Genomic DNA, 15,629 nt, shown 5'->3' with positions numbered 1-15,629 from the left:
CAGATTGAAGTTCGAAACGCACGTCTTGCTAGTCGCAAGGAACCGCTGACCAGCGCACAATGGCTCGACCGAACCTGGTGGTCTTCCGGAGCGTAGCGCTACGCTTTCTAACAGCTCTCGGCGTCGAAAGCACACACACAGCCGACGAGCATGTCGTGCGACCTTGCACCAAGTCCACTCGGGTTGACGACCAAATGAAAGGCATGCCTGGGTCATCGTTGCTGCCCAAAGGTGACGGCGCCAACCAGTTCGTCTCGAGTTGCTCTTCTGTCTGCGTCTCGCTGCGACAGCCGCACAAGATGGCCGTGCGCACCTCAAATTTGCAGGCCGCGCGCCTCAGAAAGGCTGCACGATTTCAAGCTGGTCCGCCGGCCTCAACCCGAGGCTGACCACTTTGCTGCCAACGCCTTGAAGTTTCAGGACTGTCACGGAGCAGAGCGGGGCTGCGCAGTAGAGCGGCGACTGACCTGGAGCATCCGAATGCTTCGTCCGAAGGTTCGGACAAGCAGGTGCCGAGAGCGCAAGGTTCCGAGAGGGGGCGGCGGAGCCGAGCGCACAACCTTGTCGTCGGATCAACAGTGTAACATCTACTCTGGTGCTGCGCTTAGAGATCCGCCTCTCCGGCAGTCCCTGCGGGAGGGCGGTCGGGCGGGTGGGTGTCGTCAGCGACTCGCGGGCTCAACCTGTCCTCGCCAGAATTCGCTCCGCCTTTTTGACACGCACGAGTGCGTCCGAGCTGCCTTGCAGAGCATAGCATAAAGCAGCAGACCAAGCCCGACTTTTCCACGTCCGCAAACCCGACCAAGTTATGCGTACATACGGCGTACTTTGACCCAGGACCGGGCTCTTGTCGTCCAAACGGGCTTCTCGCCTTGCCAGCCTTTTTGAGGACGGAAACTTGACGACAAGAACATCTGCGTCCGGCCTGTCCGAGAAGCATAGGTAGCTCCACTCGACGCTCGCGCATAAGGCCCCGCTCGGTATCTACGACTTGCAACCCCGACCGCCACCGTGCCTTCCCCGCAGGCCGAAAGGGCAGCCAATGTTCGCGGCGCGAGCTGGCATTACTGTATTACCCCGAGCAAGAACCATAAGTCACCTCTGTGGGCCGAGCATGTCCTGAACGAGGGTCTGAAAGAGGTCGCCTCGCGATGCCAAAGCCCTCGATGGTTGGCGCTGCGGCGGCTGGTTACTTGACAGGGCCGAGCCGCAACCCGAGCGGCAGCGAGCCGATGAAGCTCTGTCAGACACGATCTTGGGCCGGCGACACCGGCGCACGGACGGTCAGGCAGCGATCCTGCTCTCCGCTGATCAGCAGCTCGTCTCTCAGCCTGACCTCCGACCTCCGACGTTTGTGGCGTTCCGGTGTTTGCTTCCACTCTTCGTGCCTGTAGATCATTCAGGGGCCGGACCTGACCCCGGCAAGCACTGTCCGCAGTACTCTTTCAAGGCGCTCCCGTATCAGCCGTGGTTAGGCCGCCTTCGTGGTGAACGGGTCGCCATGGCACGGGACAGGTCGTTCACATTGACTGTCCTCGCTCTCCGATGTCACGCCCAATCTGTCTGGATTGCGTGGAGGCTGTCGCCCTGGTACGGTATCACAACAACCAGGTTGCGAGCCGATCTGCCGATGGCGCTACTTACAAACAGTGCGTGAAGTCGATGGCCGCCGCAGCGATGCTCGTGGCCAGCGGTTCGAGAATGGACCGGCTAGCCGGTCGAAGACGCGCGTGTGGATATATCCCCGCGACGTTCGGTCCGGCCGCGATGCGAATGCGGTGTCTGAGCCCGTTGCGCCTTGCCAAGCGTTTGTTTGCGCTCGCGCGAGGGGCATGTCCGTGATACGCATCGAGACCGTGCCGAGCAAGGACGAGGACAAGGATCGGCACGGCATGCTTGGGCTTCGTTTGGGTGGCATCATCATCAGAGGCGGACAGTGAGGTTGTGGGGTGAAGGAGGGAGGACGTGTGGCCGCACAGGCGTCGCCGTCGACATCGGCGCCGTCGTCGGCGAGTCGATCGTCGTGGCGGCATTCGGTACGTGGCCGCTGTGTGACAACGGCCGTCCACGCGGATCAGAGGTCAGGGTCTTCGGCAACGGGGGTTTAAGGTTGATACGCGTTGTGACGCCGCTGTGCCAGCGTTGCCCGCCAGGCCAAGGCCCAGCCAGGCCAGGTCTGCTAGGCAGAGGGCTCGATCCTAACCTGCTGAATTCTCGCTGCTAAAGAGTTCAGGAGGGTGGTATCTAGTTGTACACACCTTGTTCGTTGTGCCGCAGCTTCAATGACGTCGATGTTTTCCCGATTGCTCCGAGGTTCGCGTGGCTACCGCTATCAGGCATGCACTCGTCGCCGCTCTGCCACATCGAGCGCCTCGACCATGGCGTGTTGTCGCGGCTTGACAGCGATCCGGCCGGTGATCCTCTGCTATGGCACATGTCCAGCGAACATCGTCTTCTGTCGATTATCATGGTCTCATTCCTACAGCTTCACAGACAAGCCTGAATCACTGCAGGGCAAGCTGACAATCATGAATCAATAAGGCGGTGCGAGGACGCCTTCGCAACGCCGACGTGGTCAACAAGGTACATTTCTTGCCAGGCCACAGGCCCGCTTCCAAAGTCACCGGGGAACTCGAGGGGGTGCTCGCGATGAAGATCGCACTAACTGATGCTCTAGATGATTTCGGGCCCTCGGTCTCCGAACCAATCTGGCCTTGTGGACGAGCGCCACAGATACCAGTGCCCCCTGCCATGAAGACCGAGCGGCAGGTGCGCAGTTGTTACGGCGTCTTCAATTGCAAGGTAGTTGCGAATACAGAAGGCAGCAGCATATACGTCTGTACGGATGTCGATGCCGGGGGCTGTGCGGCGAGCGTGAATCACCCCTGGGCAATGCTTGTGAGGACGCTGCACGATCACCGGTGCGGGGCGGTCCTGGCTGGTTCGCTTCGGCGTCCCGGCGCCGCCGAAGGGCCATCAACTTTTGCCACCCGATCCTCGGCGTCCAAGCCTAAGATGCCCGTGCGGAGCAGCGTAAACCTAACGACAGACAAAGAGAAATGTGTGGTAACTAGACGTACACTTGAAGATTTCGAGCGTTTGGCGGCTCGGCATCGCGAGACAACGCCAAGCGCACGCCACGAACTTGCAGATAGGCCTGCTTGCCACACACTGCTGCCAAAAGTCCTTTCGAGAGCTGATGGCAGCGACAGGTGGACAGCAGCGCCCTCGGCCGACGATGATGATGCTCCCCATGTGTTCGAGCGAGGGGACAGGGGAGCCAAGGAGGTTCGGAAGCTGCTGCGAAGACGACGCGGGTGCGCGCGCGTGTGTTGGGTCTGGGGCCGGTGTTTTGTGGCAGGCCAGGGCCTAGGGGCTGGCTGCTGGGTGTTGGATCGGCGATGGATCTGCAGGTGTTGCACTCGCTTATGCGCAGCCGCTTCCCAAAACGCGTCGGCTCAGATCGAGGACGGGCGGAAAGCCGGGCAGACGGCTGCTCTGACCTTTGAGGCGGCCAGAGACGGGTTCGGTCGCCCTTGCGTCCCGGCGCGACGGTGGATCCACAAACTCGTCGCCGCCGAGAAGCTGGACGACATTCGGGTCCTTCTCCGCCAGCGCAAAGGGCAGTACATAGAGGAAGCGCAAAGGCTTGGGCCGGTCAGGTTGGGAGAGCGGGAAGTCATGGGGAGCCAGCAGGTGATCTTACAGAAGAGGGTCGGACCGAGGACGACGAAACCCGGGCCTGCGTCTGCGTAGGCTAGGTTGCGCGGGCCGTGCTCGCCTCTCTGTGACCCGCTGCGCTTCAATCCGACTCTGACTACTGGCTTGGCTCTCCCCGCCACGACCTCGGCCTCCTGGCGGAGAGACGGAACAGGATCGTCGAGCCGTCGTGGACGTCCTGTCAAGCAAGACGACCGACCGGTAATGATCGACACCGCGTGATCCATCAACGCCCTTCGGCACCTGCTCCTCGGCCAGGTCGTACCGGTCCGATGGATGGAAGGACATCCAAGACGTCATCCGGTCGAGACCTGGCCAGCCGGAACAAGCGCTGCGCCTGAGATGCAAACCTGTACGTAGGCACGATGGCCCGACGCACGCGGACTTTTGCCAGGCAGCGCTGCCTGGATGTTGAGTCGAGCCTCGCGTCGTTGCAGCCTGTCTATCATCACCTCGCGATGGCCCGATGCCTGAGGCAAGGCAGGGTTTGGCAGACTGCGCTGTCTGGGCGGCGGACGCTCCCTGCCTTTGCCCCAGGTCTCCCCCTCCCCCCCTCCCCCCCCTCTTGCCCGCCTGCTTCTCGCTTTGGACCCCGCCTTTGGCTTCGTATGTGATCCCGGGTACAGTAGCCGTTGGCCCCTAGCCTCCTCTGCCTGCCTGGCCTGCCTTGGCCGTATGCATGGTCCTGCGGGAGTCGCCCATGGACCCTAGCAGAGCGCGCTCTAACTTGTCTGGGCGCGGCGGATGTTTTTCTGGATGTCGCCCGCGGCTCGCCCCCGGGCGCACCACCCTGCCTTGCTGTTGTTGCAGCAGCAGCAGCAGCAGCAGCAGCATCGCATCACCCGGGCCGTCACATTCGAGGTCATCACATCAATCGTCGGGCGGGTGCTGTCGGCCTGTCTGTGCGAGGGCCCGCCCTCTCGCAGCCAAGCACATCGACCAACTTTTTGATCCGCCGCCGCCGCCGCCGCCGCCGCCGCTGCCGCTGCCGTTGCACCTTGAGGCGGCCAAGGCTCCGCCATCCTTCATAAGGGCCGGCCCTCCCGCTCACCCCTGCGCAGGAACCCGGTCCCCAATCCCTCGTCCGCCAATCCCTCATCGTTAGGGCGTCTACCTCGCCTTTGATCCAGCTCTGTGGCCCATCAGCGATCGTCAACATCACCATTCACCTGCAACGACTGTCTCGTGCTTTGTCTCCCGGCGCTCGACGTCGAGCCTCCTGCAATCGCCTCGCCCTGGGCCGCCGGAACTCCCAGCACTACCTCTCCGACGACGACTCTTTCTCTGCCCACTGCCCTCTCCGCTGACCACGTCTTGACACGGTCAAATCGTTGCAGCAGTTCCGGCTCTTCCTGGCTCCCCGACCACGCCACCTGCGCCACCCTATCGCCTCCTCTCCCATCTGCCTACCCTGACGGTCGACGTCAGCTAGAGCGGCTCGCTGCGCTACATCATGATGGCGCTGCTTTCTTCGCCGATGGGTCCTCCCACGCGCTTCGACTTTGACCAACCCCCGTCGCCCAGCTATACACAGGAGGACCTTCCAGCAGACTTCGACCGCTCGTTCGGCTCATCGATGTCCATCTCGTCGTCTTTCGACGGCATCCAACTCCCACCCTCGCGCCCCAGCGGTCAGCTCCACAACGGGTGCTTTGGTCCGAACAACTTCGCCGTCGCCACCACATCTCAATCGGGGGTCATGGCGAGCAACGTCGGCAGCGCCGTCCAGTCTTCGGTCCCTGAGCCAGCGAGAAATGCCGAGCGTACCTTGCCTCGTCGTGGCCCGAGTCTAGGCGCGGCAATGGGCACCTTCCTCAACTCGCGCTCGCCCGGTCTGGCTGCCAAGCTGAGCTCTCCAATGGACATGGACATCTCGTCGCCGTTCAAAGGCGCCGTCTCTCCATCAGAGCCAGCGCCCGGCCTGCTGCGAGCAACGACCGAGTCCAGGCAGAAGCCTGGCGCGGGCCCATCGCCCCTCTCGCAGACCCACCGGGTCAAGGAGCAATGGTCGTCGTCGCCCGCAACCGCATCGCTCGGCCGTCTATTTGGCACGGAGCTCTCCCTCAACCCTACCAAGACTTCGGAGCGCGAGGCCGAGCTGCTCAGCAGCCCCGACAAGGAGCGTCCGCAGAAGCGCCGGCCCTCATCACTGCCTTCGCGTCAGACGGAGGGCAACCAGGAGCACATCTCGGCAAGACCGGTCAGCCTCAAGGCGAACGCATCCTTTGCCTCGCAGAGACCACGCCCGGCTCTGCTCAAGTGCTTCACCGAGGACTCGCGGCCGGACTTTGAAGGAGACATGCAACGCTCCTCCGCCACTGCTCCAAAACATCGCCTGGTGAGTGCCGAACGGATTGCGAGCCACAGGTAGCACCGTCGTTTGCGAGTCTAACCTCGAAGCCTGCTCGCTCGCCTCCTGCTACAGTCCGATCCGAGCCTTTCCACTGCCACGGCCCGGAGCGTTCGAAGACCACGCTCTCGGGCAGCCTCGACCGAGTCGCTTCTCGGCGACTTTGGTGCGAACATGGAGCCGACGGTCTACGACACCATCGTCGAATACCCCACCCCGTCCCCGTCCAAAGACGAGAGCATTGGCAACTACTTTTTCGACCCTCAGTCGCCCGCGCATGCCCCCGTTGCCACCAAGAAGGTGGCCGGGCCAAGTGCCGCGACACGGCCCAAGCTCATGGAAAGCCTCTCGTCGTCGTCTCCACCTGCTTCGTCGCCCTCGAACCGCGTTGTCCCGCCACGGCTGGCGTCGCTGGGCCCCAGAACCTTCGAGAAGACGCACTCCACAGCCTGCGTCCCGACCCAGGGAACTCTCGCGGCGGGCTCCTCGCGATCGTCGCTCGGCAAGCGCGCCAACCCGTACAGCAAGAGGCCGTCGCTGCCGATGGGTGAAAAGGCGCTCAAGAGCGCCTACCCGGTCCTCGGGATGCCCGGCGCCACATCCGTCACCCGACCGACTGCCCCCGCACCTCGACGTTGCCACTCGGCCATGGACAATTCGAACTTCCTCTCGGGACCGAGCCTCGCCGCTTTGGGCCGCCTCCCGGGCTCCCCCGAGCGGAGACCGGCCTCGACCGGCTACAGCGAGCTCGCCGACGCCAACGGCTCGCCTATCGCTGTCAAGTCTCGCACCAAGTCCCGACCTGGTCTACTGCGCCGTGCCAGCAAGGACGACAGCTCCCCCCTCGGCTACGGCACGGGGCTCAAACGCAGCGGATCCCGTTCCGGCGAGAACATGGTCGACGATCTCGGCCTCGACGAGGTCGCGCAGCAGGTGGGCTCGCCTTTCGGCGCCGAGGGCATGCCTGGGTTCGGCGCTTCGGAGAAGGAGGGCAAGGTTCTGCCATGCTTCACCGTCAAAGACGACGGCCTCATGCGCATCTCGTCGCACACGCTGACGGACCTCCTCCGGGGCAGGTTCGACGACCAGATCACGTCGTACAACGTCGTCGACTGTCGCTTCGGCTACGAGTATGAGGGAGGTCACGTCCCCGGCGCCATCAACCTCAGCACGATGGAGAAGGTCAAGAGCTACTTCCTGGTGCCCGATCAGGGCCGCCATGCCGGCGGCAAGCCCCTCCCCATCCGATCACAGAGCGGCAAGGCGGACTCGAGCGGCAACCCGCGCAAGCACGTCATCGTCTTCCACTGCGAGTTCAGCTGCAAGCGCGCACCCTCGATGGCCCTCGCCCTCCGACAAGCCGACCGTGCCATGGCGCAGGACTACCCCAACTGTCACTTTCCCGAAATCTACGTGCTGCAGGGCGGCTACTGCGAGTACTTCCGGACATACCCGACGGTGTGCGAGCCGCAGCAGTACATCCAGATGGACGATCCGCGGTACCAGGACCGCCGGTCGGCCGAGCTCAACGGGTTCCGAAAGCAGTTTGCCCGGCACCGCAGCTTCACCTACGGCGAGGGCAAGGGCAACCAGGGCGGCCGGACGAGGAGCTACCTCGGCAACCCGAGCATCCAGGAAGAGGACCTGTCGCTCGAAGACTCGCCCTGCGCTGCGGCCGGAGGGGCGAGGCTCGGCGCGCGACTCGGACCGAGCCTCAATGCTGCCAGCGCCGCCGACACGAGCTTCGGCAGCGTGGGCGATTCTTCCTTTGACGAGGAGGTAGGCAACAGCCCCTGCGCCGCTGCTGGCTCGCGTAGGCCCTCGGCCATGCTCCTGGCCGGCCCGTCGTTCCCGCAGCCGGGATCGCGCAATGGCTCGCTGAGCCGCCGAGTCATGCAGAGGGCCGGAACCACCGCCAACATCTTGACCCGCTAGCATCCCACCGGGCGCTCGGTCTCGACGACGTCTCGGCGTCCTCGCAGATCGTCAATCAGCATCCTCTCTGTATCGGCATCCGACACCAGCAGCATCCCATATACCTTTCCGGCTCCACATGCATTCAGTCCGCCTCTCACCGTCCTGGTCCTCACCGGACCGGTTCGTAGCATATCCCACTCAGGTTTCCCAGCTTCTCCGAGCTCTCTCATCCCCCCACCTCATATCTCGATATCCTCAGCATCGCCACCCTCTCTCCTCTCTTCCCCCGTCCTCGAGCCCACTCATGCACAAGCCTCCGTCTTCGTCTCTGTCTTCGTCTTCGTCTTCGTCGCATCGCCGTCGCAGCCAACCTGCCATCATTGCACTCCCGCGGCTTTACCGCGCGTTCCCTAGCTTGCCGCTCGAATCCATGCTCTACCCTGCCCCTCCTCCGGCCGGTCTGTACGCGGTCTGGGCGCGGCTGCGTGATCGCCCCATCGACGCTCTGGCTCGGCCTTGAGTCTGCGAGACAGGGTGCCGATGCAAGGTCAGATGGCTTCTGGTTCGTTCGTTTTCCGCCTGCTCCACTCTGACAAGACGGGGCTCTAGGTCGGCTTGGACATGATCTGGTAGTCGACTCTATCCTTCATCGACGCATCCTTGGAGGGCGAAATCAGATCCACCTCGTACCTGCCGAGCATCACAGCACAGCACAGCACAGCACAGCAGGACATGTCGCAGATAGGACAGATCAGCATCGGCGGAGCGAGCGGGAAAAAGACTGTGGGCGACGGGGAAACATCGACTCACCCTTCGGACTGGTAGAACTTGTAGGCCGTCTTGTTCTGGTTGAAGACGGTGAGCATGACCTTGTGCAGGCCGAGGTGGGCCGTCAGGTCGTAGAGGAGGTGCATGAGCTCCCTGCCCAGCCCGGCACGCTGGTGCGGCGGAGATACCTGGATCTCGTAGCTGCATTCCGGACCGTGCACGAAGTAAAGACCGGCGGGTGAGTCGAAGAACCAGCTGAGTTCAGTCCACCTGGCCTCACCGCCCACCATCGGTGGCGGCGGCTACGGCCGGCTACCGGGAGGAGAGAGACGCGCGCGCGTCTGAAGACTCACAGGTACGAGATCTCCAACTTGCCATCCTCCTTCGGGTCGCCCCCCGCGGCTCTATCGGGGTGCAGTGGATCCTCGGCGCTGCAGAGCTCGGTATCGAAGCGCCACATGACGTAGCCCGCAATCTCGGCACCCACGTCCGGCGGACGGATGATGAGGAAGCGCGACGAGGCGTGGAAGAGCTCCTTCTTCTTGTCCGCCGGTTTCCAGCCGAGCGTCGAGTTGCGGTACATGCTCTTCATGTTTTCCTCAAAGATGGCAAACACCCGCTTCCGCTGCTCGGCCGAGAGGCTCTTGCCGTGGCTCAGTTCTAGCGTGTACCTGTGCAGACCATGGATCGACGACGGCGCGAGGCAGATCCGATCGATTCGGGCCGATTCGGGTCGGGTCAGGTCAGGCTAGGGCCGAACGGGAAACCTCCAAAGCATCGGGCCCAGACGCACCTCTTCTTCTTGAGGCTTTCGCTGAGCGGATTCTTGCTCCTGGTGCTTCGCAGCTTCTGGATGCACTTGAGCAGGTCATCGCTCGACATCGCCTGGGCCTTTTCGAGGGCCTCGTGAGCCGAAGACGGCTCCTCGACATCCATGGCTTCCTCCTTGACCTCGCTCTTGACCGTCGATTTGCCGCGTCGGCTAGAAGGGGAGCTCTCGTCGGTCGCAGAGGCTCCGGCCTCTGCCTTCACGTCGGACTTGCTGTCCTGCTCCGCCTTGGGCTTGAGCGCCTTGCCCCGCCGTCCCAGCAGGCCGGCAGCCTTGAGCGGACAAGGACGGCCCCTGCTCCTGTCGATCGGGACATCTCCCTCTTCCTTGACCTCCTTCTTGACCGCCACCGCATTCTGGTCGGCTGGCTTCTGGTCACCCTCGTCTGCCGAGCCCTCCTCGGCCGACGACGGCAGCTCCTCCTTGACAGTGGCGAAGCCCTTTGCGGAGCAGTTGTCGCAGGTCTTTCCGTGCTTGATGAGGAGCACGTGGAGCGGGTACTTGAGGTGCCCCGGTACGCGCTCGTGGAGGTGGTAGTAGGTCTGGTCGCGGTTGGCCTTTTCGGGCACCCAGCCCAGCGACTTGCACAGGCGGAAGACGTGCGTGTCGACCGCCATGCTCTGCCGGCCGATGCAAAAGGCGAGGACGCAGCTGGCCACCTTGGGGCCGACGCCGTTGAACGAGACGAGCTCCTGCATGATTTCGTCGTCGGTGGCCTGGTGGAGGTGGTCGAGCGAGAGGACGCCGTGCCTCTCCTTTGTCTCGCGCAGGATGCCACGGATGGTCTTGGTCTTGTTGTTGGCCAGGCCGCCGCAGCGCAGCGCGTCGACGACGTCGGACTCGTCGGCGTCGAGGATGGCCTGCCAATTCTGCTTTCCAAAGCGCTCCGTCAGGCTGCGGTGGGCGGCCGACGAGTTGCGGTTCGACGTGTTGCACGACAGCACGGTGCGTATCGTGGCGTCGAGGACCGAGGCGACGTCGCCGCAGCCGCCCCACTTGTTTTCGCCCTTTGGCGACGTGTACTGGGGCAGGCCGCGGCCGCCCTCGCTCTCGCGCTTGTAGCCGTGGTGCTCGCCGAGGATCCAGGCCACTCGCTCGGCCTCTTCCGCCGTGGGAAGCGGGTGATCCGGAAAGGGGCTTCCCTGGATCGACGCCTTGTACGTGGCGAGCTTCTTTTCGCTCGTCGTCTGCTTGCGCGGCGACGATGCGGGCGCGGTATCTTCGATGTCTTGCTCCTCCTTTTTGACCGTGGCGCGCGGGGGAGTAGATGCTGCCGCCTCGTCTTCTTCCACCTTGACGCTGCTGCCGTTGTTCGTGGTGCGTGCCTTCTTGGGAGACGAGCTGCTGCGTGTCTTGGGCGCCGAAGACAGCGGCGGCGGCGGTGGCGGCTGATCCGGGTCTAGCTTGGGCGACGTGACGGTAGCCATCCCGGACGAGGATCTGGTGCGCTTCCTCGTCGGAGCGGCATCCGGTTTCGCTGCAGAGGCGGCCGTCGGCCTCGGAGCAGCCGTTCGGCTGGGTACGGTTCGGGTGGGCATCGTGTGTACGGCCAAGCTCCTCGGCGGCGGTGGCGGAACGATCCGGGATGCGCCTACGACCGAGGTGGCCGAGGGTAGGAGGGTGGCGGCCAGCGCAGCTCGCAAGCCAGGTATGGCCCGCAGGCGCTGCGTGGCGTGGAAGATGGGCGGTATGGCGAGAGTGGGCTGGTCGGGTGAGGCCGCAAAGAGCAGCCGATGGCGCGATTTGGTTGCGCTACGAAGGTGCAGTGATGACGGTCGGAGTCGAGACGATGTCGACCTTGGCGGTCCGTGGCCAAGATGGATGTGTATGTAGTCGGGTAGGGCGGCGATGTCGACGTCGGCCTGCCAGCTTCCCCGCAGTCGTGAGTGCAGTCCGCCTCCTGGCCTGCCTCCACCTCGCGAAGGCCAAAAGCGTACGGGCGTTAGCCAAGCGCGCTCCAGACTCCCATCTTCCGATACTGCGTCATGGCACATTCCACCTCTGGCTCTCGTGCGAGTGCGCCCTCTGCCGCTGAGCCAGCCAGCCCCCCCCCCCCCCCCCCCCACCCCCAATCCGAGACCCAAGGCCGTCATCGACCGGCGGGAGGCGGCGCCACTGTCGCCCTCGCACGCTTCACTTGATGAAGGTGATAGTTTTGCCGGGGGGAGCCTCGTCAGGGCCCCCTTCTTTTACGAGCGCTTGGCATTTCAACGGCCAGAGGACATTATCAGGGATTTTGTAAGCTACGGATTTTGACGGGGTGAGGGAGCGCAGGGCAGAAGCGGTGGTGATGGTGGTCGTGGTGATGGCAGAGACAGGCCGGCCGCAGAATAGAAATAGTAAGAGTATGGTACACACGAGGGAGCTTGGATGCGGGCGCAGCGGTTGGCGGCGGCATGGATCGTCCAGGCCCAGGACGGCGGCAGAGTAGGACTACGCTCCGCCCTGCTTGGACATCAGGTCGAGGTGTTGCAGGTGAGTGACCTTGGCGCGGCGAAGGCTGGTCGTCATGGCGGCTGCGGGGGTCGAGCTCGCCGAGAGGTTGGCCTTGACGTCCGGCTTCGACACAAGGCCGCTGGCCTCGACCTGAGTCTGTGCAGGCCCGCCCCACACCTGATCGAGCTCGCGCAGGTCGAGCTTCTCCGGCGGGCCGAAGAGCAGGCTCTCGACCTCGGCGTCTGCAGCCATGTCGCTGTCCGTCCGCGACGCAGGGCTCGCGGAGCCGGAGCTAGCCTCGGACGACGTGCTGCCCCCGCTGTAGACCAGCTCCGGCGTTCGATCCATGGCCGGGGTCGTCACCGCCGAAACCGTCGCCGCAGGCGCCGCCCCCGTCGTTGTCGTCGTGGCCGCCATCTGGGGCTGTGGCGGTGGAGGTGGCAGGCTCGGGGTCGGAGCCGGCTTCTGCATCTGGAGCGGCATCGCCGGGCGGCTGGGCGGTACCACCATCCTCGAGGGACCGGTGGACACAGGCATCGGATCGACACTGCGGACAGTGAAGCTGATGTGCCGCGGAGGCGGGTGATTAGGCGCAGTCCTTCGCACGAGCATTGTGTTGCTGCTTGGCTTGGCCTCTTCCACGACGTTTGAGGCGTTTGAGGCGTTCGAGGCAGGTGCTGCGGTGGGGCTCGGATCGGCCACCTTGCTGACTACGGCGGCAGGAGCCGCAGTGCTGAGCTTCGGCGCAGGTCCAGCTTTGGGCGCAGCCGCTTCGTCCAACGACATGGCAGCGGGTGCATCGATCGCTCCTTCGTTGGCGGCCGCCATCACCAAAGGGCTGCTGGGCTCTGAGGCCTTGCCAGCAGCCAGTTCGAGACCGAGTAGCGGCGAGTCCATCTCGATGCCTGGACTGAACTGCAAGAACTGCGATGCACCGGGAGCATCCTCGCCCAGGCCGCCGAACTTCATCGTCATCGGGATACCAGCCGCCTTGGCCTCAGTCCCAGGCACGTGGAGTCGACGGGACACGATGGGCGTAGCGAAGCAGTCGGTCGCCGAGTCGGCCTTGTCGGCGTCGATGTCCATGGCGGTCTCCTTTTCGACATGGCGCAGCTTCGGCGAGGCGACGACGTCGGGCGAGTAGGGCAACGACAGCGTCAAGGAGCCCGCGTGCTGGTGAGGCTTGTCGGCACCAACCAGCGTCGTGGGCAGGGCATGGGCAAAGACGGCGTCCTGGACGGCGGCGAAAGCAGCCGCGCGAGCGCTGGCAGAGTCGGAGGAGCCTTCCTTGTCGGCCCTGGCCTTGCCGTTGTCGCTGAGCGAGCCCGGGCTGTCTGGCATCGACATCTCGCAGTGAGACTGAGGGCTCCGCGGAGTGGTGGCCGGCGTGTCGTCCGCGTAGCTTGCATCGCCCTTGTGGTCCAGAGCCGGTGCCCAGGCCCGGCCTTCAGACTTTTGAGAGTCGAACATGTCGAAGTCGCCGTCGAGCATTGCTTGGTGGAAGTCCTCCTCATCGTCCTCTTGATCCGAGCCTACGTCGGAGAGAACTTGGCCGGACCCGAGCGGCGCAGCCGCGAAGTTGAAGCCACGGTCGAAAGCGGCGAAGCCGTTGCGCGGCCCGGACACCTTGAGGTAGCCGTCGCCAGCTGCCGAGCGGTCCTCATGCATCCTCCAGGGGTGTTGCGAAGACGAGGTGGAGGCACCGTTGTTGCCGACCTTGGGCAGACAACCGGGCGCGCGGTGCGGCGACCAACCACTGCCCCAGTGGCCGCCAAAGACCTGTAGGCCAGACTTGGCCCGCTTGCCGGAGGAGTCGGGCGAGACGCTGACGAGGCCACCCTTGGTAAATGTGGCCGGTTGCGCCAGTTCCCGAGGCATACGGATGCGGGCGGCCGACCCGCACCTCGGCAGCAGGGGAGGTGGCGAGAGTTCCGATTCCTGCAGAGATCCCGGTAGCTGGAGGCCGCCAGAAGAGCTCAGGGCTCGATGCTGCGCCGTCGGTACCTCCAACTCCAAGTCCGAGTCTTCCATTGCCGAACCAGCATAGAAGCCCCCGTCGGAGTCGTCCGGGTTCTGCTCCAACAGAGCGGACTGCCCGGATCTCCTCTCGCTGCCACCTCGCGAGAGCCGCCCGCGAGACTTGGCGGTTGTGCTGGGCGGAACGCCACGAGTCACGGAGCCGCGATCTTTCTCGAGTTCGGCACTGGTCGTGTCAGATCGCTTCTTGCCCTTGCCGACTTGCTGCGCCGAAGGCGATGGTGCGTCCGATGCGGTCAAGGTCGAAGGCGCTTGGATCATTGAGCTGGGCCTGCGTTTCGGAGGCAAAGCGTGGAAGAGATAGTCAGGGTCAGCGACCGAAGACTCACGAAAGGCAGTCTTCGGGGCTTTGGCGCTCAGCTCTGCATGGATACTCACCGTCTCTTCCTCTTTCCGAGTCCAAGAGTCTCGGCGGAGGTATCTTCATCTCCGTCCGCGAGCGCGCTGCTCGAGGTGCCAAGCTCGGTGCCAGAGGCAGGGGTGTTGGCAGCCGACCCGACGCTGTTGCGCGAACTCTTCTTTGCCCTGCTGCTGCCGCCCATGCTGCCGCCGGGGTTGGTCATGGGTGTGGTGGGAAGGCTTCCGCCCTCTTTACCACCCCTTGCGGCCTTGCTCGGGTTGTGGTAAGAGCTTGGCCGAGAGGGTGGAGGAGAAGGCGAGGGCAGCAGGCGGCTGGGGATCTTGCGGGTCCTGGTCGTGGTGCGGCGAGCAGGCGCGGCGGACCCTGTCGGTGGCGTGGAGCTCACATCCTTGGCCGGAGTTGAAGAGGGCGTCGAGTGGGAGGCCTCTGCTTGAGCTCTGGTCGCCGCCATGACCCTGACTCGTGGACCTCTGAATCGAGAGCTCAAGGCGCCGGAAACGGTCGATTCTCGCGGCGGCAAGGTCGGCCCAGACCTCAACGACGATGGCCGACGATAGTTGTCCTGTCCGATGCTCGGTTGGAAATCAGAGTGGCACCTCCCTCATGCTCGGACTGATGCGATAGGTTCCTCCAGGAGCCACGACACTTGTCCAAGCGTCGAGTGTCGGTGATGACTGTGCTGGAAGACCCGGATGAAGCAGCGGTGCGGCTTCTGCGCAGATCGGAGGACGGATGGGTCGAATTCAACGCAGAGGTAGAGAGGACGTGGCGTAGCCCGAGGGGCTAGAGGTGCAGGGGCAAAGATCGTAGCGGGCGTTCGGCGTTGTCGTTATCGGTCTGGTGGCGTCTGAACCGGGGCTTCGAAATGAGTGCAACGGATCAAGGGTTGGGTTGCCTTCGAGCGAGTGGCGACGGGTTGGGTGGAAGGAGAATGGTGTGGCGAGAGCGGGAGGTTGGTGGTCGATGGCGAGGAGGGTGGGAAGGACGGCAGCGAGGTGTTGGCAAGCGTCGAGAGAGTGGCCGCTTAGCGCAGCGGGAAGAGGGGCCGGGTGCTGCGCGCAGGGCCAGGCAGGAGTAGGTTTGGGAAGAATCGGCGGTGCCAGCCATCCAACCCGCCCAGCAGCGCCCTCGCTCGCCCTAGCCTGCAAGGCCTGGCGGGCAAACAAGCAAGCAAGCACCCCCGACGTCCGCCCGCCGCCCGCCCGCCTGAG

The 15,629-nt window shown here is 64.1% G+C and overlaps 3 protein-coding genes across 3 annotated transcripts; 1 reads left to right on the top strand and 2 right to left on the bottom strand.

Moving 5' to 3' along the window:
- Nucleotides 1–5,173: 5,173 nt before the first annotated feature.
- Nucleotides 5,174–8,005, top strand: PFL1_00554 (uncharacterized protein; the record flags this gene model as incomplete). The annotated part of the gene is made up of 2 exons (XM_007878048.1): nt 5,174–6,058; nt 6,146–8,005. The coding sequence occupies 2 exons, from the start codon at nt 5,174–5,176 to the stop codon at nt 8,003–8,005; spliced, it is 2,745 nt and encodes a 914-aa protein (XP_007876239.1).
- A 587-nt stretch (nt 8,006–8,592) lies between these two features.
- Nucleotides 8,593–11,122, bottom strand: PFL1_00553 (uncharacterized protein; the record flags this gene model as incomplete). Its single annotated transcript, XM_007878047.1, has 4 exons — nt 8,593–8,677; nt 8,798–8,956; nt 9,109–9,426; nt 9,549–11,122. The coding sequence occupies 4 exons, from the start codon at nt 11,120–11,122 to the stop codon at nt 8,593–8,595; spliced, it is 2,136 nt and encodes a 711-aa protein (XP_007876238.1).
- Nucleotides 11,123–12,017: 895 nt separating this feature from the next.
- Nucleotides 12,018–14,869, bottom strand: PFL1_00552 (uncharacterized protein; the record flags this gene model as incomplete). Its single annotated transcript, XM_007878046.1, has 2 exons — nt 12,018–14,328; nt 14,436–14,869. The coding sequence occupies 2 exons, from the start codon at nt 14,867–14,869 to the stop codon at nt 12,018–12,020; spliced, it is 2,745 nt and encodes a 914-aa protein (XP_007876237.1).
- Nucleotides 14,870–15,629: the final 760 nt, after the last annotated feature.

Source organism: Pseudozyma flocculosa (assembly GCF_000417875.1).
Source record: "Pseudozyma flocculosa PF-1 unplaced genomic scaffold scaffold00001, whole genome shotgun sequence".
NCBI lineage: Eukaryota > Fungi > Basidiomycota > Ustilaginomycetes > Ustilaginales > Ustilaginaceae > Pseudozyma > Pseudozyma flocculosa.
The sequence above is the reverse complement of the archived record's forward strand: the minus strand, read 5'-3'. Positions and strand labels throughout refer to the sequence as shown.